The 27,627-nt window shown below is 42.7% G+C and overlaps 1 protein-coding gene across 1 annotated transcript; it reads right to left on the bottom strand.

Annotated features, from left to right (window-relative positions):
• Positions 1 to 305: 305 nt before the first annotated feature.
• On the bottom strand, positions 306 to 27,390 carry LOC147316561 (neurotrypsin). Its single transcript, XM_086260114.1, has 14 exons — positions 27,103 to 27,390; positions 24,250 to 24,289; positions 22,693 to 22,935; positions 19,703 to 19,838; positions 12,993 to 13,168; positions 8,820 to 8,967; positions 6,334 to 6,512; positions 5,785 to 5,926; positions 5,476 to 5,684; positions 5,241 to 5,382; positions 4,708 to 4,986; positions 4,453 to 4,575; positions 3,076 to 3,356; positions 306 to 1,517 (listed from the first exon to the last, which is right to left on the bottom strand). Exons 1-14 carry the CDS (start codon positions 27,172 to 27,174, stop codon positions 1,195 to 1,197), a joined length of 2,493 nt encoding a protein of 830 aa, XP_086116240.1. The 5' UTR covers positions 27,175 to 27,390; the 3' UTR covers positions 306 to 1,194.
• Between the last annotated feature and the right edge of the window lie 237 nt (positions 27,391 to 27,627).

Below are 27,627 nucleotides of genomic sequence, written 5' to 3'. Positions count from 1 at the left end.
GAGCACCCAACGAGGACCACCACAGGAACAACCATGTTAAAATGAAAACTATTCTTAGGCTTTTATGTCTTCTGTCCTCCTTCTCTTCACTGGTTGCAGCAGATGGGTGTGCTTTCCTGAGTCTGAAGAGCGTTCTCTTCCTGACCCAAGTGCTGCTCATGGGGCCTCACAGCAGCAGATTGTTGGGGTTTTCTCTCTAATATTTCTGTACAATATAGGCCTAAGCCCCTGGAGGTGACTGCTGCTGTATAAATAAAACTGAAATTAACTGAATGAATAACAGTGAGAGGGTTGTGGGCGCCAAATCAAGGAGAAGAAACAACATAAATTATTTTAATAACATGAGTGGTCATCACACGCGACCAGAACAGCTTCAGTTTGATTCTACAGTCCCTGCACTCTGTTGGAGGGAGGGCAAACATTTCACCTCATTTTCATAATAATGGAGATATGGTCATCCAGCTGGTACTGATTTGTGGTTACCAGGTTTTTTTTTAATTGGTCAACTTTAATTTGTATAACTTAACAAAGTCAGCACAGATTTTTTCTTAAATAATTAAAGGCTGTGCATACATACATGACATAAACATTATAATACTGACATACTGGATGCATATTATGGAAAAGTACTATGGAGTGACAAGCTGTAAATGGGTGCATATGTTCCTGTAACAAGTAGTTTTTCCTTTTAAGTACGCTGACTATTTGGGATCAGCTGCGTATTAAATGTGCAGCAGTAAAAGAAACGACATATTTAGACCACCCACCAAGTAACCACAACATCAGCTGAAATAAGGGTTTTATATCAGCATTCTCACACATTGCTGCTCTGTGGACCAGGTTATCAAAACCTATATTCTGTGTGCGGTTAATCAAAGCCTCACATGCATGTGTCATGTGACCCTGCAGATCTTTCCAGTGGACTTGCTCCATCTAGGTTTGGAGTTCTTCCCTTCATTGAGAAACTGATTTGTGTTTACTTGTGTTATCTTTGTCTAATTTCTAAATGTGTTTGATGAAACTGAAAATACCATACTGTGGCAATCAAATCCATGATGAAACAATCTGGAAACTTAATCAGATGATCCAAACCAGTCTAGTGTGAGGTTCCAGGTGTAACACCCAGCAGGTTTACTTCCTCTTAAAGCTCTGAAATCACTTTATGACGCAGGATTGTTTGATTGTTTCTCTTGATCACTGGTTCTTGTAGGGCTTGTTGATAGCCTTGTTAATCCATCGCAGGAACCTGCTAACACGAGTGTAAACCCCAGGGAAAGAGGGGTTACCACAGCCATGACCCCACGAAATGACTCCTGTCAGCACCCAGTGACCCCTCTCCCCCTGACAAACCAGCGGACCCCCACTGTCACCCTGGCAGCTGTCCACACGGTGGTGCTTCGACAGGCTCCCGGCACATAGCATGCGGCTGGTGAAGCGGTTTCCATATCGTTTCTTACACGTCGAGGCTGGAAGCAGAGGGACCCAGGCCTGGAGCAGGGTGTGTGAGTACTCTGAGTCTGGCAGCAGACATAGAAAAGATGGAAGAAAGTCTCAGTTACATGAGAATGAAACACCTGATAGAAATGAATCCTGAATTTGAAAAACACTGGTGGATGAAAATACTGTAGACCTATTTTGGTGAAGTTTGCAGTACAAAGTTTCTGTGTATTATTGTAGACTCTTTGTCTTACAATGTAAACTGAGGCAGCTGCTGTTGTGGTTTGGCACCACATAAACCAGGGCTGCCCAATCCCGGTCCTCGAGAGCTACCGTCCTGCAGCTTTTAGATGCATCCTTGTTCCCACACACCTGAATCAAATGAATGGCTTGTTATCAGGCCTTTGCCAAACATGATGGCATGCTGAAGAGGTAATCAAACCATTTGATTCAGCTGTGTTGGAGTAAGGATGCATCTAAAAGCTGCAGGACAGTAGCTCTCGAGGACCGGGACTGGGCAGCCCTGACATAAACAAACTGCAGTATGTTGGACTGGTACACAGCAGACATGGTGTTCATGGTCAGTGTTAGTTGCATCAGGATGAGCTGACATCAGTTTATATTTAAGGCTGATGCTGATTAGATTCACTCACTGAATTCTTTATAATAAATCGTTATACTGTCAGCTTGTGCATCATCTCCGTATATATCGTTGAATCCACCACAAACCACAAAGAGCCGCGAATATTGGAGTAAACATACAGGACTGTTGATCAAAGCTTCACAAAAATATTATTGTTTCTCAGTTGTTCTTTTCTCCACACATTTGTAAGGTCCCACCACCTGCCAGCTATGTGCAGCCCATCCCAGAGAGGATTGTTATTGGATCAAAGTGAAAGTCAGATTTTGATGTTTAACAAGAGCTGGTGTGTTCCCCTAAACTTGATCACTTGTTTTGCACAAATATATACTGAAAAACAAAGAACAAATCTGATGTGGATGGATTCTCTGTTCTTTAGAAGGTAAAAGCTTAAAATGAGGACACCATGTGACTCTGTCCCAAAGTCTTCTCCAGATGCTACACTTACATATATGGACACTATAATTACATAAACTGTTGTTGCATTTTCTGCTCTGTAAAGAAAAAAGAACAAATCTAAAGACAGATTGAACCATCAAATTCTGCAGCAAAGAAACATGGTGACAGATGATGAGCAGCGAGCCTGCAGTGAAACTTGGATGATCTGATATCCTCGTGTTGGTGTTGTTCCCAGACCATCATGAAAATGTTGTTCCAGGTTCAACATTGCAAGTGACCAATCACATTGTTGTGACGTTATTCCTTTGCGCGCCAAGCCATTCGTGCATTTATGAAATTCCAATGTTGCAAGGACAATATCAATTCTGCTTACTGTTTATTAAAGGGTTAGGGTCAGGGTCCGTTGATCGGCGGACAGAGGCGGTTTCACGCAGCTTAAGTACAGTTTTTTGTTTTACGCCGGTTTTTCCTGAAGTCGCAAAAGTATGACGTCACAACATTCTGATTGGTCACTTGCAACGTTGATCCTGGAACAACATTTTCATGATGGTCTGGGAACAACACCAACACAAGGATATCAGATCAACCGTGAAACTTACCTGTGATGCCCCAGCCAGTTATTACACAGGCAGTCAGCCTCTTCTCCAACTTGTCACCTGGCTCTGGCAGACACACAGCACCAGTGTGAGGGTTGAATGCCACACAGTTTCCCTCTGTGCCTTTCAGACGTAGCAGGGCTATATCATACTCCCAGCTTTGACTGTGGTACTTTGTGTGAATGATGATGCGTTCTGGGGACAACGTGCGTTCGAAGTCATCTTGTTCCACGGTGTGGTAGTCACCGAGACGTAAGACGTATCGCGCCGGGTCTCTGCCAAATCTGGAGGTGAGAAGAAAATCCCTATTTAATGTCTTAAAGCTGAGGGGGATTTCATCTTAGCTAATCAAGTGTTTATTGAAGTTTAATGAAATAAAACTGTAACCACGTGGTGAATTTAAGAAGGCAGACTGGCGTTCTTTTTTAATTACTTGAATTCATACTTGTAATATTTCCTGGTTGGTTTTAGATGTCTTTTATTTTCTTGAACCGGTCGCAGCAGATGGCCCCGCCCCTCCCTGAGCCTGGTTCTGCTGGAGGTTTCTTCCTGTTAAAAGGGAGTTTTTCCTTCCCACTGTCGCCAAAGTGCTGCTCATAGGGGGTCATATGATGGGTTCTTCTCTGTATGTATTATTGTAGGGTCTGCCTTACAATATAAAGCGCCTTGAGGCGACTGTTGTTGTGATTTGGCGCTGTGTAAATAATATTGAATTGAACTGAATTGAATGCCAGAGCTGATAGGCAGGCAAAATACAGAACTATCAGAACAATGAAGGCATGTTTCCTGTTAGAAAAACGAGATACATGCAACTGTTGAGCCTCTAAAGCAGGGGTGTCAAACTCAAATACACAGTGGGCCAAAATTCAAAACTGGAACAAGGTCGCGGGCTAACATTAATATTTATTGAAAAAAATCTTCCTCTAGATATAAGAATGAATCTTTTCTTATGGACTCAAACAAGTTTTGCTGAAAACCTGAATATGGAACAAGCCAAGCTTAATACTAAACAATATATATATTAGCTGTATAATACCAGTAGGCCAGCTCTGATAGTCATTTGGTGTGGCTTCGCGGGCCAAATGTAATCAGGCTGCGGGCCAGAGTTTGACACCTATGCTCTAAAGTTTAATATAATCACTCCAAAAATAATAGGTAGTTCATCCCAAACCAGCACAGACATAGCACCATTGATTGACACCAATTGTGTTTGATTTTGTTAATGTGGGGGGGCTGGTTGACCTTGGATGACCTCTAAAAAATTGTAATAATAACATTGAAACAAAAGCAGCACAAATGTTTAACATGAATTTGTTTGATTTGAAGACGGTGGGCCAACATCACTCACATTAGAAACAATGTGAGCGAACTGCCTCCTACCTCTTGAAGCAGTGGGCAGCAGTAACAAGCCAACAGGAGTTGATGAGTGAGGCGCCACACAGAGGATGGTTGCCTTTAGACTGAGAGCTGAGCCACAGGGACACCTGCCACGGCCACTCACCCCTGAAATCAAAGAGTCAGACTCTCAGAGCTGTTTCAGTCAAAGACACTGTCAAACTGCCATGAGACTTCTCAAGCAGCAAAAATGTCCCACTGACATGAAACTTCTGAGTGCATATGTGCGTGTACGCTAACCTCAGTGACTTTTCTCCTCCTATGATTCTTCGCTGACGACGCTGACGACTGAGTCTGCGGCCACAGCTCTGCATTGCTGAGGCACCGTTTCCCGTGGGATCTAGTGTATAATCACAGATGACACCTGCGTCCTCGCTGTGGCGACAATCATGGCCTTCTTGTCCTTCAGCTGGACACTGGCCTAAGGATGTTTCAGTTCCTGAGCATCGCACATTGTCCAGATGGATTGGACCCTGACCCTCACCGAAATACGCCATAGATCGAGCTTTAGCCACGCCACTGCAAGGACAGCACGGAGACAAAACATTTATTCACCCTTCACACACACATTCATATACAGCTTTATTCATTGCTGTTATGCACTTTGCGATATCACACACTCTCCTACAGCCACCTATATGAATCATAACCATAAGCTCCTTTTCACCCTGAATACAGAACACAAGAGGATGAAACTTTTCACTTACAATAGGAAAAACCACTGACACAGCCTTCTAGGACAAATATATCTGTAAAAATGTTGTCATACTAACGTGAATCCCAGCTGTCTACAAACTACAGCTGCATTAACGTCATTCCAGCCATCATCGCACACACTTCCCCACTGGCCGTTAACAAACACTTCCACTCTGCCTTCCCTCCTGGTCTCTCCTGCAACCAAACGCACCAGAGGGCCTGAAAACAGAGACCAGAGGGACAATGTGTCGTTACTGCCACAGCGAAATGCTGAGTTGGTGTTGGTCTGCGTAGTGCTACTCAGAAACGTACCTATGGGTGCGTAATTACTTTGTATCTCATTGGCATCACTGTGACAGAGAACACCTACATCCTCACTGTGTGAGCAGTCGTGTTGTCTCCACTGAGAATGAGTGCAGGCCAGTAAAGTGGTCTCTGTCCCGTCACACTGCACCTCATCCAGCTGGATCAACCCATTGCCTTCTTCATACACCTTCTCAGGAGCCACTTCTGCTCGCCCCCTGCAGGCAGGGAAAATGCATGAATGAGATAAACAACAAAAACAATAGTTCCCTATAAGTTCACTCAGACTATTGTTGTGTGATATGAAGACGCACTGACCTGAAACCGAGCTGTCTGCACACTACCTGGGCATTGAGCTCAGTCCAGCTGTCATCACACACAGTGCCCCATTGTCCCTGGTAGTAAATCTCCACGCGACCCTCCCGGTCGCTGGTTGCTCCCACCAGGCGAACTGCACCATCTGAGACCACGCATCGCTAAATTACACACTTGTAAGTATGAACAACTTGTTTTACTGCTTTAGGTCTTTCAAAGGCTGCTACGTTTAGGTTGGACTTTAGCTGAATAATTACTAAAAGCAGCATATCAACACAAAACTAAAGGTGAAAACCAACTCACTGAACAGTGTTAACAAAAGCTCACAGGAAATTTTACCCACAACAAAAGACTGTTGACCTTGTAGCGGCTCTAAAGGAAAAAATAGGTCATCAAAGTCTTAGGATTAAAAAAAAATATTCAGAGCAATATATATAAGTCACACAGTGTGCACGTAAACACACCAGACCTGAAGAAAAAGCTGATCGTCACTCGAATTTTATAGTCACATAGAGGCTGGGGTTGGTGTGTGCTTCCTTCCTTGGCTCTGACCTGTATATGGATTGCAAGACACCCCTGCATCGTCCATGTGTTCGCAGTTGTGCTGTTCCCAGTTGCTATGAGGACAATCTTCTAGAGAGAGTTCATTGCCTGTGCACTGAACCCGAGCCAGCAAAACTGGACCAAAACCCTGGCCAAAGTGGGCCCGCGTCCATGCTTTGGCAACACCCCTGTTGGTCAGGACAATTCTGAATTTACATATGCACTACAAGACACCAGAAATATATTACGAATACATGAATAAGCTGCGGATGTACGGTCCAAATATATGTACAGTGAGCATTAGTGCTGGTATGTGATCCTGCATATAATTAAGTGTTTTCCTGTGTTATCTTTGATCCTCAGATCCCGCCCTCACATGTCTCCCAGTTGGACTTTTAGACGTTGTTTTTCCAGATTCTGGACCTTCTTCATCTCCTCATAAAGATTTGCTGTTTATTTATTAACTCTACCACAAGTCTGCATCCTGGGTCCTCGACTAAACTATCCAATTCAGGGTTGCAGGGAGGTTGAAGGCTATCCCAGCTACCTTATTGGGGCGAGAGATGGGGTACATCCTGGACAGGTTGCCAGTCTATCAGAGGGCTAACACAGAGAGACAGACAGCCATTCACGCTCACTCTCACACCTATGAGCAGTTTAGAATCACTAGTTAACCTAACCACACTAATTGCATGTCTTTGGACTTTGGGAGAAAGCCAGAATACCTGGAGAGAACTCACACAGACATGGAGAGAAACATGCAAGCTGCACACAGAAAGGGCCTGGCTACACTCAGGACCTTCTGTCTATAAGGACAACAGTGTAAAATAAAAGTCATTCAAGCATAAAGTAGTTATATGTTACTTATTATGGCATAATATTTCATTGCATTACAGTCTTTGTTCTTAATTGCACTGGTGAGAAGTAGCCACATTGACTTCTGCATGTCTAAGTTGTAACAATGTTACCCAGTGTGAATTATAATGTTGCATTTCATAAGATAATTTGTCTAAAATCAAAGTGCAAAGATACTGTTTGTGTTAGCTTTGGCACATTTTCAAAGCTGTTTCTTAAAGACAAAAGCATGAAGACGTTCTTCGACTCTAGCTGCCATCTAACTACAGCCACATCTAAGGTGCAGCAATAGCTGTATGACATGTAAACAGTTACATGTGGTTTAACTTACCAATGTGACAATGCCGTGATCATCCAAACACATTTTCTGAACTGTTGTCTTCCTTCCAACTACACTATTGTTGGCTTCATGACCTCAGCTCCTTGTTGTTGCTCCCAGGCTGGAAAGCACAGAAATCTTACTCCATTCTGGAAACATGGTAAATGGACTAATACGTATATACCAGCTTTTCTAGTCTACTGAGCACTCAGACTTGTTTCTACTGCAATTCTCATTCACTCAGTCACATAACACTTTTATCTTTCTACACTCACACTCCAATGGCTTCATTGGGGGCATCTTCGGCACACGGCTGGAGCAGTCGGGATCAATCCACTGACAAACCGACTGATAGACGATGCATTCTACCACCTTAGTCACAGCTGCCCTGAAGGGCCTACATCATGGTCATTTACAACAGCAGCCCACCTTTCTGATGAGTTTCTAACGTCCACAATTTAATTTTCAAACCCAAAAGCAGCATCTATGTCATGTATTCCATTATCAACTTAGGCTTGTGTAAACAACGTTCCCATAATGCATTTTGCTGGTGATGTCACAGCTTTATAGAGGCCGATAAATTAAGATGAGAAATGGTTTATCGGGAATCTATGGTACAGTAAATTATTAAGCTATGAGTGTGTACGGGTGAGCTTAATAAGTCTGTGTAGGTTCTCAGTCATCCAGGTCATGCTAATCTCAGGAGCGATTGGACTTCTGTAAGTTGCTTTGCAGAACTTTCTAAAGTGTGACTCTCGAGTGGTTTACCTCCTGTCTATCTTAGGATCTGTAAGTTACAAGCAACTTAAAGAAGTCCAGTCATTTGTTTTCCAAGCTACATAGATGCAGATGGTGTGAGGGGATGTGGAGCAGAGCGATACGTACCTGTCGGCACCGAGTGCATGCAACATCCCCCCAAAAAGTGACACAGAAGGTTTTGGAGCAGGGTTCAAACAAACGAGTGAATACAGACTTTCTTCTGCAGAAACTTCATTTCAATTGAAATTTGAATGTAGGGATAGTTAAGCTCACCTAAAGCCCTGAACTCATTGTTCATTAAGACTTTTACATGGAAGGACTTTATATGTAACAGGAGGGAGGCGATGCTGCCGTGGTCCTGAGTCGTTTGTGTTTTGGGGCTTTCAGGTTTTGTCATTTTTGTGACTCCGGGTTGTTTTTACGTTTATATTGGTTCTTGTATTTCTTTCCCTGAGTGTATTTAGCCCTGTTCTTAGTTTTCAGGTGTTTAATTGACCACTGACCACTACATACAATGACAGATCTTGCATTCTGTGTGTAGCAGCAGCTGATTTTTTCTTACCCCAAGCCCAACTGTCGACACACCACTTCTGCATCAAGATCATCCCATTGGTCATCACAAATGGTTCCCCACCTGCCGTTATGGTACACCTCCACACGCCCCTCAAATTCCTCCAGGCCTCCTGCCAGCCTTAAAGGGATTCCAGTACCTGGCAAAGTGTTGAAGCAACCATTTGTATACTAGTGACAGTAATATGTTACTCTTGTTCATTATTGTTATTAATGTTATTGTTTTGAATGAACAACAGTATGATGCAGCGAGGTGAACGAGTGAAAAGTAAGTACTGAAGCCAACAAATTCAGTCGTTTCTGGGCAGCAGCTGGTTAATTTCTTGAAACTTGATGAAATCTAATTACTGATCAGGAAATCAATGGGGATGTGGCGTACAACACTAGAGGCCAACTCCAAGCCCATAGCACAAGTCACCATCAAGTGCGGGATCTACCAAGGAGATGCTCTGTCCCCACTGCTGTTCTGCATAGGCCTGAACCCCCTCAGTGAGATCATTAACAAGACTGGCTACGGATACCGACTACGGAACGGAGCAGTTGTCAGCCACCTCCTGTACATGGATGACATCAAGCTGTATGCCAAGAGTGAACGAGACATCGATTCACTGATCCACACTACCAGGCTATACAGCAATGACATTGGAATGTCGTTCGGACTGGAGAAGTGTAGTCCGATGGTAACAAAGAGAGGGAAGGTAGTCAGAACTGAGGGGATTGAACTACCAGAAGGCAACATTGCAGACATAGAGGACAGTTACAAGTACCTGGGGATCCCGCAGGCGAATGGGAACCATGAAGAGGCCGCTAGAAAAGCTGCAACCACCAAGTACCTGCAGAGGGTCAGGCAAGTCCTGAGGAGTCAGCTGAATGGTAAGAACAAGATCCGGGCCATCAACACGTACGCCCTGCCCGTGATCAGGTACCCTGCTGGGGTAATAGGCTGGCCAAAGGAGGAGATAGAAGCCACTGACATAAAGACAAGAAAGCTCCTTACCATGCATGGAGGGTTTCACCCCAAGTCCAGCACCCTGAGGCTGTACGCTAAGCGGAAGGAAGGGGGCCGGGGACTGGTGAGTATCAGCACCACAGTCCAGGATGAGACAATGAACATCCAAGAATACATTGGGAAGATGGCCCCAACTGACCGAGTGCTCAGTGAATACCTCAGGCAGCAGAAACCCAAGAAAGAGGAGGGAGACGAGGAACCATCATGGAAGGACAGGCCCCTGCATGGTATGTACCACCGGCAGATAGAGGAGGTGGCTGATATCCAGAAATCAAATTCAAAATTTCTAATTCAAATTCAAATTTTATTTGTCACGTACACAGTCATACACAGTACGATATGTAGTGAAATGCTTGGACAACTGCTCGTGACCTAAAGAAAACAAAAAAGGAAAAGTCTATGAATAAGATAGGAAATAAATATGAAAAATTAAAAAGGGTAAATTTAACTAGGAAGGAATAAAATATAAATTAAGGTTAAAAATGAAATAACTGTACAACACAAATTAGAATGAAGGGTAAATTTAACTGGGAGAATAAGATAAAATATATAAATTAAAGTTGAAAATAAAATAACTGTACAACAAAATACACAATATAGAACTATATAAGAATGTATGAAGAAATATAAATAAATATATCCACAATAACAGCAGCGTGATTTAAGTAATGAAGTGAAACAATGTTCAGAAAGTCCAGTGTGTGTGTAAGAACCATATGTGTGGGTCAGTACTGTGTGGTGGTGTGATTGAGAGACCGTATCGCCTGCGGGAAGAAGCTCCTCCTCAGTCTCTCTGTGTTGGTCTTCAGGGAGCAGAATCGCTTTCCTGACCTCAGCAGAGAGAACAGTCTGTTGTTGGGATGGCTGAGGTCCTTCACCATCTTCCTGGCCTTGGTCCAGCACCGCCTGCTGTAGATTGAGTGCAGGTCAGGGAGCTCGGAGCGGATGGTGCGCTCAGCTGACCGCACAACCCTCTCTAGAGCTCGTCTGTCCTGCATGGTGCTGTTCCCGAACCAGGTTAAGATGTTTCTCGTCAGGATGCTCTCTATGGTGCACGAGTAAAAGTTCCTGAGCACCTTGGAGGGCAGTTGGAAGTCTCTCAAGCGTCTGAGGTGGTAGAGACGCTGTCGGGCCTTTTTCACCACGGTGTTGATGTGACAGGACCATGACAGGTCCTGCGTGATGTGAACTCCGAGGTATTTGAAGCTGTCCACTCTCTCCACTGGGCACTCGTTGATGACGGGGGTCTGGTAGTTCCTCTCCTGCTTAGTGCTGAAGTCCACTATCAGCTCCTTTGTCTTACTGACGTTTAGAAGGAGGTTGTTCCTCTGGCACCAGTTCTCCAGATTCCTAATCTCCTTCAGGTAGGCCGTCTCGTTGTTATCAGAGATCAGGCCCACCACGACGGTGTCGTCAGCAAACTTGATGATGGTGGTGGAGCTGGTAGTGGCCACACAGTCATATGTGTACAAAGAGTACAGCAGGGGGCTCAGAACACACCCCTGGGGGGCTCCAGTGCTGAGAGTGGTGGAGGCTGAGACATGTCCGCCCATCCTTACTGCCTGTGGTCTGCCAGTTAGGAAGTTGGAGATCCACTGACACATAGATGAGCTGAGTCCCAGATGCTCCAGCTTGGTGGTGAGTGTGGAGGGAATTATGGTATTAAATGCAGAGCTGTAGTCTATGAAGAGCATTTTAACATAATTCCCCCTTCTAGTGTCCAAGTGAGTGAGTGATGTGTGGAGGAGATGAGAGATGGCATCGTCTGTGGAACGATTTGGACGGTAAGCGAACTGTAGTGGGTCCAGTGTGTCTGGTAGTGAAGAAATGATGAAGTCTCTGACCAGGCGTTCAAAGCACTTCATCACTACTGAGGTGAGGGCTACAGGGCGATAGTCATTGAGAGAAGCAGGGTGGGGTTTCTTCGGGACAGGAACAATGATGGACTCTTTGAAGCATGTGGGGATCACCGACTGAGATAAAGAGATGTTGAATATCTCAGTGAACACAGGAGCTAGCTGGTATGCGCAGTCTCTTAGGATACGACCTGGGATGCCGTCTGGTCCTGCTGCTTTCCTGGTGTTCACTCTCTTGAAGGCTCTCCTTACTTCATGCTCGGAGATGACGAGCACGTTTCCGGTGCTGGCAGTATCTTCCTGTCTGCAGCCGTTAGCGCCGCTAACACTAGCATTGTTGGAGTCCTTAGCTGCAGCCTCGAAGCGAGCATAGAAAGTGTTCAGCTCGTCTGCCAGAGTCACGGCCGCGTTCGTCATACCGGTTGTTGGTGCTTTATAGTCCGTTATTGTCCTTAGTCCCCGCCACAGGCTCCTAGAGTCACTCTGTTGGAGTTGTGACTCTAGTTTCCTCCCGTAGCGCTGCTACCATGTGGCTGGACAAAGCTGGACTGAAAGACAGCACAGAGGCACTAATCATGGCAGCACAAGAACAAGCTCTGAGCACAAGATCCATAGAGGCTGGGGTCTATCACACCAGGCAAGACCCCAGGCTGTGTAAAGATGCCCCAGAGACAACCCAGCACATAACAGCAGGGTGCAAGATGCTAGCAGGCAAGGCATACATGGAACGCCATAACCAAGTGGCCGGCATAGTGTACAGGAACATCTGTGCCGAGTATAACCTGGAAGTCCCGAGGTCAAAATGGGAGATGCCCCCAAGGGTGGTGGAGAATGACTGAGCTAAGATCCTGTGGGACTTCCAGATACAGACGGACAAAATGGTGGTGGCTAACCAACCGGACATAGTGGTGGTAGACAAACATGAGAAAATAATAAAAATAATAATAATAATAATACATTTTATTTCAAGATGGGGAGAGGGGACGGAGAGAGAAAGAAGAAGATCTGAGACACCGAGATGGGATGGTGATCTGAGATATGGAGGGGAGAGATGATGAATAGCCTTAAATGTATACAAGAGTATTTTGAAATTGATGCGATATTTGACGGGAGCCAATGAAGCTGCTCCAGGACAGGAGTGATGTGATGGATAGAAGGGGTCCTGGTGCCTGGTGATGATACGAGCAGCAGAGTTCTGGACGCGTTGGAGCGTCCAGAACTTACAAAATTACAATAAAGTAATTTTGTAATTCTTTTTGTAATTTTGAGTTTGTTTGTGATGTAAGGTCACAAATCTCACCTTCAGGTTCAGCACAAAGCACCCCTGCTTCGTTTCCGTGGTTACAGTCTCCAGTGGCAAACTTCCTGTTCCAGCACTCTAGCAGGGAATTCTCGTTACCACGGCAGCCTAGACGCTCATAGTGGAAGATGGGACTGGGGCCAAAGTAGGAATGCTGTAGGGCTATACCAATCTCACTGCATGAAAAGTACATATACAGAGACACTCTTAGTTCAACGATCATCCAGGCAGCATATATCTGACCTCACCCAGTGGGACATCCAATCACATTATTTACATCTAATCACCCACACCTTATCATCCTCTCTCTAACTTACACGATTTAACACAAAGTTTAAACTGCGCATGTTCTTCTTTTGTGTCATTCTTAACATAGCATATTGGAACATTAACCACACATGGATATAATTCATGTTTCATCGAGTTTATGTAATTCTAGATTCTAGATATGTCTTTAGCACATTCTCACATGAAGATTATTATATCAGCTTATTTTTATGAAATCATATATTTTATAAGACATTTTCTGAGATTAGTGGCTGCCCAGTGTCACCCCTCCCTCCCTGTAAAACACACCAAGGTCAGACTGTCTCTCGGTGAGGCCTGATTAGAATCATTACATAGATTTATTTACTAATTTATTCTGTGTTAAACTTATACATACTCATTTTAATACACCTGATAATATTCTGATCAGTATGAACCATAAACAACTATCAACAAAATCACATATGAATTATGGTTCTGTGGTCAACCATTAACACGCCTTCCTTCAGTTAAAATGTGGACAGTTCTTATCTTCTCACATTCCTTCACACGCATTCACACACTAATCTACCAGGTTAAAGATGGATCATGTACTCACATCATGTTATCATTTAACATATCAAACTTATATTCTGATTTGTCTCTGATTAAGAAAAAATCCCATTATTATTATAAAGCTCTGATTCAGCCCTGATCAATTTTAATCACATTAAAGACCTTCCACTCCCTCTCAGCTGTAATGACAGGGGCGGCCAGCGGGGACATCCGTCCCTCTCGACCTCACATCACCTGCAACATCAACTTGTCCCAGTGTGTTTGTACACACTGTCTTGGTATGCAGGCATGTCTCACTGGTTGAGAACTGCCTTAATTCTTTGTAGCATTGATTCACAAAATTGCTGGAAACATTTCTTAGAGATTTGGGTCGATACCGACATGACAGCATCATGCAGCTGCTGCAGATTTTGGTCGTCCAATTTATCAATTCCACCACATCGTGAAGTTTCTCAGTTAGAGATCTAGAGACCATGGAGACCAAAGTACTGCAATGTTTTAGTCTTCTCTTCTCCTGCTGAGTGTGTGTGAATTGTAACCCCAGTTTCTGGGTATTAGATGACGGGAGGTAGTATACTACTATTACCTGTGGGCCAAGGTTCGACATGTCGTGCTCTTCTTCAGTTCAATTCTGTACTATTTATTTAAGGCCAAATCAAAATAATGGTTGCCTTAAGGCTTAAGTAAGTAGTGGTTATTTGAGCTACTAAGCTAATGTTGCCTTCCTATCAGCTTCAAACAGTGTAGTGATTGCCCTCTGACCTCTGGCATCAAAAAGGTATTTTGTACAGAACACAGTCACTCACTGATTTGTTTCTATTTTTGGGCCATTCTCTGTGCCCAGGAGATCAGCACTTTCATAATTACTCAGCTCTAGTACTGCCAGCCTGTGCAGCACCAACAACCACGCCGAGCTCAAGTTCACTTAAATCACCTTTCTTCATTGTTCCGATGCTTGCCTTTGCGATTTAGCAGGCAATAACCTCATACCTCATGAACCAACTCACACTAAAGGTCATATACTTGATTTGGTACTATCTTATGGTCTGGATATTTGCATCACGGACATAGAGGACTTTGGGATTTCAGATCACTTTCCGGTTTTGTTTAATACTGTAGCGAGCGATGTGGATTTGAACAGTGATGGCCCTGTGCGGCAATCGCGCACGATTAACTCCCAGTCAATCGCCCACTTCATTGATGCTTTCCTTGACTCTCCCCTCTCTGATGCTAACTGTAATGGGGTTTTATCAGCGGATGAGCTTGCTAACCTCTTTTATACTACATGCGCTGACATCCTTAATTCTGTGGCACCTCTGAGAATTAAACGTGCCAAATCCTCACAACCCTGGCTAAATGATACTACTCGCGCCCTTAGGCGTGAATGTCGTCGTGCTGAAAGAAAATGGAGGAAAGACAAACTCCACGTCTCTCTGGACATCCTCCAAAATTGTCTATCTAAGTATCAAAAGTCTGTTAAAGCTGCCAAATCTGCCTTTTTGTCTAGCATTATTATGACTAATAGCCACAACCCCCGAGCACTTTTTAATACTTTTAATTCTGTGATAAACCCTTGCACTACCACTTATAGGGATGCCTCCCCTGCTCTTTGTGATAAATTCTTAAAGTATTTCTCTGATAAAATCTCAGCTCTAAGGGCTTCTCATCCATCTCATCCATCATCAGTTTTAGACCCAGTTCCAGCCTCTGAATGCTTGACTGTCTTTCAACAGTTTGAGCCAGTGTCTTATTCTGCTTTAAAAGATATAATTGATCATCTCAAAATCTCTGGTTCCCCGCATGATATTCTTCCTTCTCGTTTCTTTAAGGAAGCTTTACATGTTATTGGTCCTTGTATCTTATCTCTGCTGAATGCATCATTGTCATCAGGTTGTGTACCGTCTGTCTTTAAGCATGCTGTTGTGCAACCTATTATGAAAAAGAAAAATCTTGACCTAATTGGTCTCACCAACTACAGGTCGATCTCCAAACTCCCTTTTATTTCCAAAATATTGGAAAAGGTAGTTCTAAAACAACTTCAGGCCTTTTTAGATGCAAATGGTATTAATGAAAAGTTTCAGTCTGGTTTGAAACCTCGCCACAGCACAGAGACAGCCTTACTTAGAGTTTTTAATGATCTTCTTTTAACTGTAGATTCTGGATATTCTGTGGTCTTAGTTTTATTTGACTTGACTGCTGCTTTGACACGGTTAATCACAACATTCTTCTATCAAGATTGGAACATGTTGTTGGTCTCAAAGGTTTTATCTTGGTTTAAATCCTACCTCTCAGAGAGGTCGTTCTCTGTTGCTATGGGGCAACACTCCTCGGCTTCTGCCCCTATTTATTGTGGTGTGCCTCAAGGGTCCGTGCTCGGTCCTGCTCTTTTCTCTTTGTACATGTTGCCGTTGGGATTAATTTTTAGAAAACATAACATCTCCTTTCACTGTTATGCCGATGATATCCAGATTTATTTACCTTTGAAATCCGATGTGACTGCTTCTTTGCAACCTCTGTTCAACTGTTTGCATGAAGTAAAAATTTGGTTATCACATAATTTTCTTACATTGAACGAGAATAAGACCGAAATCATAGTCTTTGGTAGTCACACTCCGCTAAACCAGTTAGCTGATGTCCTAGGCCCTCTCGCTAGCCATCTTTCGTCCACTGTAAGAAACCTCGGAGTGTTCCTGGATGGCTCTTTTAAACTCGAGAAACAGGTGTCCACTGTGGTAAAAAACAGCTTTTACCAGTTGCGTCAGATTTCCAAAGCAAAGCCATTCCTTCCTTTAAAAGATCTTGAAAAGCTTATCCACGCATTTATTACATCCAGATTGGACTACTGTAACTCCCTCTACTCGGGCCTCCAACACTCCTCTCTTTGCCGGCTCCAGTTAATTCAAAATGCAGCTGCGCGTCTTTTAACAGGTACGAGAATTCATGAACACATAACTCCAATTTTAGCCAAATTACATTGGCTCCCTGTTAAATATCGTATAGATTTTAAAATTCTTTTGTTCACTTTTAATATTTTGAATAATTTAGCGCCCAGTTATCTTTCTGATTTACTCCACTCATACAATCCCAACAGGGCACTTAGATCATCCAACCATAGGCTCCTAGCACAACCTAGGACTCGAATGAAGTCGAGAGGCGACCGGGCCTTTGCATCCGTGGCACCCAGACTCTGGAATAACCTCCCCATTCATATTCGCACTGCCGAGTCTATCCAGTCTTTTAAATTACGTCTTAAAACTTATTTTTTTACTTTGGCTTTTGATTCTGTCTAGTTGGCTGTTTTAGCTTGTTGCGTTGTTACCTATTGTTTGTTGTCCTCTTCTATTGTTTGTTTTAACTGTCTCATGTTTTTATTGACTGTGAAGCACTATGGTCAACACTGTTGTTTTTAATATGTGCTATATAAATAAATTTTGATTTGATTTGATTTGATAAGCACAGATCTGCTGCCTGATTATATAAAGATGAGGAAAAAATTCCCTCATATCAAAATTCAAATGTAAAATATTCCCAGAACAAGGAATTTTTAACACACCTTTTCCAACTGTCCTTTTTTATTTTGGATGCCTACATTATTTTTACTTTGAACACAGAAACAACATTATTTCTAAAAATCAACAACAAACAAAAATAAATATCACCAAACGGATCCTAATAGTCAGCAGTGTGTCCTTTTTACTAGATAACATGTTGGTTTTGTCGGGTTGTTCTTCATCGGGAGCACCGTGTGTTTTGGCTCTCGTCATGTTGGGAGACAAAGCGATGACCCCAGACCCAGTTTTGCAGCTAAGAGCTGATCTCAGCGTGTCCTCCTTTCTTCATGATGAGAGTCCTCAAACACACCGAAGTATCTGCACAGCGTAATACTCCCACCATCGTGTTTCGTTGTGGAGATACTGTTCTTTGGGTTCTGTCTCTGTACCCGAAGAGCTCTAGTTTTGTCTCATCAGAACCACATGTGTATATATACTAGGGGTGCAACGATACACAAAATTCACGGTTCGATACTTTGGTGTCACGGTTCGATATTTTTTCGATACAAAAAAATGTTCATGCTTTTTTAATTTGTCATATATTAAAATTATAAATATATACTTTAACTCAAAGGTACAGTTTTTAAATTTAATGTTGCTGAAACAACAAAGTCATAAAATAATAAATCTATCTGATTGAGGAATCACTCATCTTTGGAAAAGAGTTTATTACAGAGAAATGTCTCTTTCCAAAGTAAAAGCTATACTATCCGCTTCTTCTGGGCTATATTCTCAGCAGCATATTAAACATATCAGGTGCCCATAAGGAGAATCCTGTGCTAACGGCTGTCTAAATGACTCGGCTAAAGTTTGTAGCATGCTGCTTGTTGTTTTTGTCTGCTTCCACTTGTCTTTGCACTAGGATGATGTCGGAGTAAATGTGCAGTCATACTCGTTGTGTTCCCACTAGTGCTGTCAGCGTTAATCTGAAATGACGTTAACGTCACAACACGGCAAATCTCCGTTAACGAGCTACTGCGGATCGCCCCGTGCGTGGGGCTGGACGGCCAACACGTTAACGAGCTAACTGCGCTAACGCACTAGTTCCCACCCATGTAATTGAGCATTGTGGCACATCCAACATACTGTTTTACTTTAGTCCATGACTCGCTTACCTTCAGCTTAACTTCTGTCTCGCTAGCTTGCCCTGCGCTCAGTGAATCTGCGTTCGACTACTCCGCCTAGGCTGCACTGCAGAAAAGTTGATAAAATAAATTACAAATGTTGTATTGTTCGATACATATGCGTACCGAACCGAAAGCACTGTATCGAACGGTTCAATATCGATACGAGTATCGTTGCACCCCTAATATACAGTATGTATGTATATATGTATGTATATATATATATTACCTTTAAGACTGGTTCTTAGCACTTTTCTACTCTGAGTACTCAAAGCACTTTTATGCAACTCGTTCCTTCTCCAAATCACACCCATTCATTTCATCTAGTTTTTTTTTAGTGCTATCTAACTAACATTCATACACATTCACACTCAGATGGATGCATCGGAGAGCAACGTGGGGTTAGTATCTTGCCCAAGGATATTTGGCATGCTGCTGGAGTAGAACCAACAACCTTCCAGCTAGCAGGTGACAGCTCGACCACCTGAGCTACAGCCACCCCACAGATATGCATAGTGTTCGTCCAGGTGTCCTTGAAGGTGTCTCTTCTGCAGAAGTGTAGTTGTTGTTGGTCTGCAGCCTCAGTCCATTCCAGTGATCATCTTCTTTAAAACTACTTGGCTACATCATTCACGAGTGTCTTGGCAGCAGTTCTGGGGTCTTTGGACACATCTGTTTTAGTGCCTGAGTCTTTGAAATGGTTGCTTCCTACCTCTGCCAGACTTGTTTTGTTCTGTGAATTTCATGATGATACTATAAAATATAATAATGAACTAATTTCTTTAGCCTTTGGCATGATGCTTTCTCAAGTGACAAACACGGCCAACAGAAATAATTCATGGTCTATAACAAAAACTAGCAAGTTTAGAAATGCTAGGGTAAAAGCACAGTGCTTGATTTCTTTGCAATAACCTTTAATTTCATAGGTTTGCTAATAGTCTTATCTTTGATCTATATTTACATTAACAAGCAGCTGAAAAGACATTAAAAGACATACATAATAACAGTTAAATACCACATTTTCTGCACAAGCACAGTAATACATTTAAACTCTGGTGGTCACCTGTTCTTGAAAGGATTCTGTTGCCATCTTTTTGTATGTTGCCGAAGCAGGAACTACATTACATTAGTAAATGCCTCACTCTACTACTTGAGCCACAGCTACTCATGTGTGTGTTCCTCAGCTGGGTTAAAATTAAAGCTCTGCCATTACCTTAGTCCAAGCTGTCTGCATATGACACTGGCATCACGGTCAGTCCAGTGTGTGTCACATACTGCGCCCCACTTGTTATTCACATACACCTCCAGACGGCCACTGTTGCCTGAACCCCCCACCAGTCTGACTGCACCTACACACATCAGGAAGAACTTCAACAAGCAGAACTCGTACAATAATAACAAAATAAAATATCATTTTAAACAAGAATCTTTATGAAATCAGTGGTTTGATCATTCTACCAAAAGTGAAGTGTCACTGGCACCTATGACGATACAACATAGCTACTCAGAGGAAACTGTGGACTGTGTGGAACGCTTAAATTGTAACCTGTCACTTTGAGCAAAGGTAAATATGCTTAAAAAGGAAAAAGACAATCGCAGAAAGACATAGAAAGGCTTTTGCTTCAAAATTGAATCTACAAGGGGATAATGAAATGAATGCATATACAGGATGCACCCAGGCCATCTGCAGCCCCCAAAAGCACTGAAGCCCTAAGGCCATACAACTTGATGACAACTGCAAGCCCACTGCAGCCGCAACATGACAAAGGCCCCAGACGGGGAGGCTCCCAAAAGACAACCAGAGAACCAGAGGCAACAGCCATCCCTGTGAGAGGACAGGACAAGCTGAGGACAGGACACCAGGTCCTCGGGTCCACACTGGAGCCTCTTCAACTAACTTTCTCTGGCTCTGGAACATAACATAGCCCAAGATCACCTTGGGAAACTGGTCACTGATGCTGAAGCCTGCCTCCTTACCGTCTCCTGGATGCTTGAAAACACTACTCATACTGTGGGCCTGAAGAAGGATAACAGTTTTATTAAATTATTTTTATTTTCTACTCAGGCAGAGTAGGCAGGTCATTCCCTTGGTGAGGGATGTCACCAACTCTTGGAAGACTGCTTTTCTGCAGCGAGTGTTTTCACCTGCTGCTGGCTGGACACCACTGAGTTCAATTCAATTTTATCTCTAAAGCACCAAATCACAACAGCAGCTGTCTCAAGCCAACCAAACAGAGCCTGAAACTCACTGTGAAGAATTTCCAGTAGCAACAGGTGTGCATCAGAACAGTCTTTTATCTACAGACTCCAAAATGTTCACTGTTTCAGAGGAGTCATCAGTTGTGCTTCCTTGGTGGATGGAGTGCCTTTGCTGCTGCAATGAGTTGGCACCTTGTTTGGTTTCCCCACAACACCTAACTTGAAACAATCATCATCCTAATACCCATAATATACTTTTATTACCTTTAAGACTGTCTACAAATAAACTGATGGAAAAGAATAATCACTGAAATAATTGGAATCAGTTGTGCATCATCATAGCGCTCCCACATCCATATACACAGGGAGTGCAGAATTATTAGGCAAATGAGTATTTTGTCCACATCATCCTCTCCATGCATGTTGTCTTACTCCAAGCTGTATAGGCTCGAAAGCCTACTACCAATTAAGCATATTAGGTGATGTGCATCTCTGTAATGAGAAGGGGTGTGGTCTAATGACATCAACACCCTATATCAGGTGTGCATAATTATTAGGCAACTTCCTTTCCTTTGGCAAAATGGGTCAAAAGAAGGACTTGACAGGCTCAGAAAAGTCAAAAATAGTGAGATATCTTGCAGAGGGATGCAGCAGTCTCAAAATTGCAAAGCTTCTGAAGCGTGATCATCGAACAATCAAGCGTTTCATTCAAAATAGTCAACAGGGTCGCAAGAAGCGTGTGGAAAAACCAAGGCGCCAAATAACTGCCCATGAACTGAGAAAAGTCAAGCGTGCAGCTGCCAAGATGCCACTTGCCACCAGTTTGGCCATATTTCAGAGCTGCAACATCACTGGAGTGCCCAAAAGCACAAGGTGTGCAATACTCAGAGACATGGCCAAGGTAAGAAAGGCTGAAAGACGACCACCACTGAACAAGACACACAAGCTGAAACGTCAAGACTGGGCCAAGAAATATCTCAAGACTGGTTTTTCTAAGGTTTTATGGACTGATGAAATGAGAGTGAGTCTTGATGGGCCAGATGGATGGGCCCGTGGCTGGATTGGTAAAGGGCAGAGAGCTCCAGTCCGACGCCAGCAAGGTGGAGGTGGAGTACTGGTTTGGGCTGGTATCATCAAAGATGAGCTTGTGGGGCCTTTTCGGGTTGAGGATGGAGTCAAGCTCAACTCCCAGTCCTACTGCCAGTTTCTGGAAGACACCTTCTTCAAGCAGTGGTGCAGGAAGAAGTCTGCATCCTTCAAGAAAAACATGATGTTCATGCAGGACAATGCTCCATCACACGCGTCCAAGTACTCCACAGCGTGGCTGCAAGAAAGGGTATAAAAGAAGAAAAACTAATGACATGGCCTCCTTGTTCACCTGATCTGAACCCCATTGAGAACCTGTGGTCCATCATCAAATGTGAGATTTACAAGGAGGGAAAACAGTACACCTCTCTGAACAGTGTCTGGGAGGCTGTGGTTGCTGCTGCACGCAATGTTGATGGTGAACAGATCAAAACACTGACAGAATCCATGGATGGCAGGCTTTTGAGTGTCCTTGCAAAGAAAGGTGGCTATATTGGTCGCTGATTTGTTTTTGTTTTGTTTTTGAATGTCAGAAATGTATATTTGTGAATGTGGAGATGTTATATTGGTGTCACTGGTAAAAATAAATAATTGAAATGGGTATATATTTGTTTTTTGTTAAGTTGCCTAATAATTATGCACAGTAATAGTCACCTGCACACACAGATATCCCCCTAAAATAGCTCAAACTAAAAACAAACTAAAAACTACTTCCACAAACATTCAGCTTTGATATTAATGAGTTTTTTGGGTTCATTGAGAACATGGTTGTTGTTCAATAATAACATTATTCCTCACAAATACAACTTGCCTAATAATTCTGCACTCCCTGTAGAGCAATCTGATCACTTTCTGACCACTTAAGGTGTTTTAGACTACATGCCATCTTCAGACACCTGCTGCCCACCCTTAATTCACCTTGATGACAATCACAATAAGCCCATCCAATGGCTCCAGAGGTCTTTCGGAAGAAGCACCACGGTTTGGTTTCTCTGTCTGGGTTTCGGCAGAAGTTATGGTCTCCCAGGCCTCGGTTTGGATACTGCTGCATGTAGTCTGGGAAGTTAGTCCACTTTAAGCATGGGGAGCCTGCGTCTGTGTGAGAAACCGAGCCATTATAGTGGCCCAGTTTAGTGAGACCCTCTGAACAGGACAGCAGCACTGCAGACACAGACAATCATCCGTCAGTGAGACAACATGTTAATAAAGTCACATTCCATACAAACTTTTCATTTTATACAAACACAAATGGTTCTTTATACAGAGCATTTCAAGATGTTAAAAAGATGAGAGAGACGAGGTTAAATAAATCGAAAAATGATTGTAAATAGTAAGCCTTCACTCAGTGTAAACATTACTTCAGCACAAACAGAGCACGTGTGATAAAAAGACACTAATTCCAACATGTAGATGAAACATCTGGAATAAAGGGGAGTGGCTTCTCTGCTGCCGCCGTCTTGCTGAGGAGTCTGACTATGAGAGCTACTGTTGTACCCTAACTTTGGTTGTGTTTAGTTATTTATTTACTCGTTCCCAACTGTCTCATAGCTGGTTTTTGTGATAAGTTGCAAAGTGCTCTGTTTATGCAACGTAAGAAAGTGAAACATTTATTATTATTTTCATGTTTTGGCTGCGATCAAATGCATCTAATAAAAATTATTCCTATTATTATTGTTACAATCACCTGAATGACCGACTGGACTGGAGGACCAACAGTGATGCTGAGCAGACTCAAGCTCCCATCCTTTGATGGGTTCAGCAAGATGTGAATGCCATCTATTTTGCTTTTTGTGGTGTAGTATTTATAGGATATATACCATTATTATTTTTCTCTTGTCAGCCTTACTCTTCTTTAACTTACCTCATTTTTACTTTTCTTTGTTTTTATCACTGTTGTGTATGTAACATTTCTTAGACATAAGACCCAAACTGAAGTCAGGTGACATAAGGAATACACGATAGTGATTTCTATCAAGGCTCGTTCTATTCTGTGAAGACGAAATCAGACTGGAATTGTTCATAAAGCTTTTTGCCAGACAACTGAGCACAAACCTGCGAAACGACTCCAGGATTTTAGATACGAAGCTTAGGTTAGATATAAAATGACAGTTGTTGCAATTCCTGAGATGAGAGACTTCAATAATAATTTGCTTCTGGACTTCTATGAAAGGGAAATATATATCAAGCTGGTAGCTTAACACTGATGCCATGGCCAACAATGTGAGGAAGGCACTCCCCAGCAATCTGCAGCTTTTCCACACCCTGATTTACTCAACCCAAGTCTAGGACTATTCCTCAGCACTGGCAAAACATTGCTCACCTAAAATGTTTTCCTTATCTGACAAAATTACTTATTTATTCACTGATTTCACTGATACTTGCTGCACTGACAGGTATGTACATATAGTGCTTAGCACATGGAGCTTCGTTCCCCTCCAGCTGGATCTCAAAGACCAAATACAGAAAATAACTTACCTGCACTCTGAACTACATTGAAGTGCGTCCATTGAGAAATCTGTTAAAGAAACACAAACCCCGTGGAACGCAATGTGAATAGGAATTACAGAGCAACAAGAAATACAGATTTTAACAAAACTAAATGTTCTATTATTATATTATAATGAAATATCATACAACCATAAAGGCTGGCTTACTGTGTCAAATGTAGATGTAGTTCATTTTTTTAAAAAAGCTGATAAAGCAATATTTTAATTCATAACAAAACACTGAAAAATGTTGAGAAGAAGTCTGGGATGTCTGTTTAGGAACATTTTGCAACTATAGTTATCTAATTGAATTCACCTAATTATAATTAGGTGAATTCAATTAGTAACAGGTCACCAACATGACTGCAATAACGAAGAGAAAACCCCGACAATTCTATGACCCCATATGAGCAAGTGCTCGTGACAGTGGGAAAGAAAAACCTCCTTTTAACAGAAACAAATCTCCAGCATAACCAGGCTCGGGAAGAGGCAGCCATCTGCCACAGCCGTGTGGTGTATAAACACCCAGTGAGTGAAAAAAGGTGCATGAAGAAGTACAGTATAACCCTTACCACCCTGAGCCAATTGCAACGTGACTAAGAGAGGATTCAGGATCACCTGGTCCAGCCCTAACTATATGCTTTAGCAAAAAGGAAAGTTTGAAGCCTGATCTTGAAAGTAGAGATAGTGTCTGTCTCCTGAATCCAAACTGGAAGCTGGTTCCACAGAAGAGGGGCCTGAAAACTGAAGGCTCTGCCTCCCATTCTACTTTTAAATACTCTAGGAACAACAAGTAGGCCTGCAGAGCGAGAGCGAAGTGCTCTAATAGGGTGATATGGTACTACAAGGTCATTAAGATAAGATGGGGCCTGATTATTTAAGAGCTTGTATGTGAGGAGCAGGATTTTGAATTCAATTCTGGATTTAACAGGAAGCCAATGAAGGGAAGCCAAAACAGGAGAAATCTGCTCTCTCTTTCTAGTCCCTGTCAGGACTCTTGCTGCAGCATTTTGGATCAGCTGAAGGCTTTTCAGGGAGTTTTTAGGACTTCCTGATAATAATGAATTACAGTCGTCCAGCCTGGAAGTAATAAATGCATGAACTAGTTTTTCAGCGTCACTCTGAGACAGGATATTTCTAACTTTAGAGATGTTGCACAAATGGAAGAAAGCAGTCTTACATATTTGTTTAATATGTGCGTTGAAGGACATGTCCTGGTCAAAAATGACTCCAAGGTTCCTCACAGCGTTACTGGAGGCCAAGGTAATGCCATCCAGAGTAAGAATCTGCTTAGATACCATATTTCTAAGATTTTCAGGGCTCAGAAAATATTCTGTTTTGTCAGAATTTAGCAGCAGTAGGTAGAGTGTTCGCCCCATGATCAGAGGGTCGGGGTTCAAATCCACCAAACGGCTACCCCTGAGCAAGGTACCATCTCTACACACTGCTCCCCGGGCGCTGGACTGGTGGCTGCCCACTGCTCTACTCAGTGAATGTTTTAAATGCAGAGGAGTAATTTCCTACGGGATAATAAAGTATACAAAGTATACATTATTAAAAGGAGGAACAGAAAAAATAATATGAAGATTAAATTAAAAAATAAATATTTCTCCCTCCAGTTATTTTATTGTTCAACCTTGCCTGTCGTGTCTTTCTACTAGACAAAAACTTGGCCCCACTAGTAGCAAATGTAAAAAGTGCTTGTGGCCAGAGGGCCCCCAAATACTTCATCTTTTTTTCCATAAGAAGGAGAGAATATTGTAAAGTTTCTTTCCATTAGCTTCTTTTAAATGGATTGTATGGTTTGAAGAGATCCCTTTGAGATATTCAGAGGAATTTCCTTAAAGGCTCTGAAGCATTCACACTTATCTGCAGTGATGTGACACAAATAAAAGTGTAGACTTTGACCTGCTTACATTATGAAGCACACTGACCAATCGCCAACAAAGAAGGAAGCTGCGTTGATAATGGTTTTCTGTGAACTATAGCACATTAGAATGGGCTTAAATGTGTTGCTGTTAAAGTGGGTGGTCAGTAAAACAATATCCTCCAAAAAGTGCTTCATGTTATTCACTTTGTGAAAATAGATCATTAACTCTTCAAAATATTTAAACGCATTTCTAACCAATTTCATTTCCCTGCTGTTCTTTACCAGAGGGCAGAGGGGTGCTTGGTACTCGATGTTCAAGTCATGTCTGAATCCTTGGAACAGGCAACTTGCCATCTGTACAATCAGGTATAATCTAAGGCCTGTAGGAAAAAAACTGAGGTGAAAATCATGTTTGGAAACGGATCTCTACATTCCCTCCACATTTGGATATCTAGGTCTGGTTTAAAATTCGCTCTTAATTTAAAAAAGGGCACGAGTGAGAAAGTCTTCAGCCTACGTTGGACCACCGTTTGTGACTATCGGTCTAACTATTGATGTTTTGAGAAAAACCTGCTTGTGACGGCACTACTGAGTTTTTTGCTATTATTTAACAGGTCTTGCAGTTTCATGAACAGTCAAATAAATAAATAAATAAACTGATATGTCATTACCAATTCTAAGAGTTGATACGAAGCACTATAGAAATATCAGGCGAAAATGGAGGCAGCGAGTTCCAGTAATAGTGTAACAGACATCTGGAAATTTGCCAGCGAGCTATTAAAATAAATACGGTATTTATCTCTGCCTTTGTTTTGATTTGTTCTTAATGTAAGTGTGACGGAAAGCGATGAGCGCATACAAACAGTTTAAACTCAGCATGGCACAGACCAGTGTCCCGGTACTTGACACAATGTGTTCCGCGACAAAGACGGCTTTATATAGGCTGAGCGTGTTGGGCAGCAGCGTGCTCACCTCTGCAGACACCGCCAGCGCCAGTAACAGACAACACGGGACAAATCCGGACACAGCTTTCCTCTGCTCCATCGTGCTGAGGAAACCATATTCTCTACACTGCCAGCGCACACATTCACCAAGTCTTCACGGCCTCTGACAATCCTTCCTCGATACGAAACACACAGGATACTGTCCGCTTTTAACCGAGGTACCGACGTCCAAGTCGCTCCAGAGCTAAAAATGACGCGCTGTTGGAGAGGAAAGGGCACACCAATATCGCTACCCACCCTCTCTCTCTCTCACTGACTCATTCACGCACTCTCTCTCTCTCACACCTTCACCTTAAAATCGTATGACGCGTTTTTGTCTATGGTCCGCCTCCCTATTCACGGAATTACACCCTCAATATGTGACATCAGAACTTTCGTAAATAATTGACGCTTCTTAAGGGGAAATATTTATCATTTGACAAAGATTATATGACAGGGCGTGTCAGTACAGTGAAACTGTTGTTGTGAATTGATCACTGACGGTGGTTTTAAG

The sequence above is a fragment of the Aulonocara sp. 'chitande type north' Nkhata Bay genome, linkage group LG13, assembly GCF_057382095.1.
Source record: "Aulonocara sp. 'chitande type north' Nkhata Bay isolate Kocher_YH1m ecotype deep benthic linkage group LG13, A_spYH_male_GT1.1, whole genome shotgun sequence".
In the NCBI taxonomy this organism is placed as follows: domain Eukaryota; kingdom Metazoa; phylum Chordata; class Actinopteri; order Cichliformes; family Cichlidae; genus Aulonocara; species Aulonocara sp. 'chitande type north' Nkhata Bay.
Note: the sequence above shows the minus strand (reverse complement) of the source record. Positions and strands in the feature narration are given on the sequence as shown.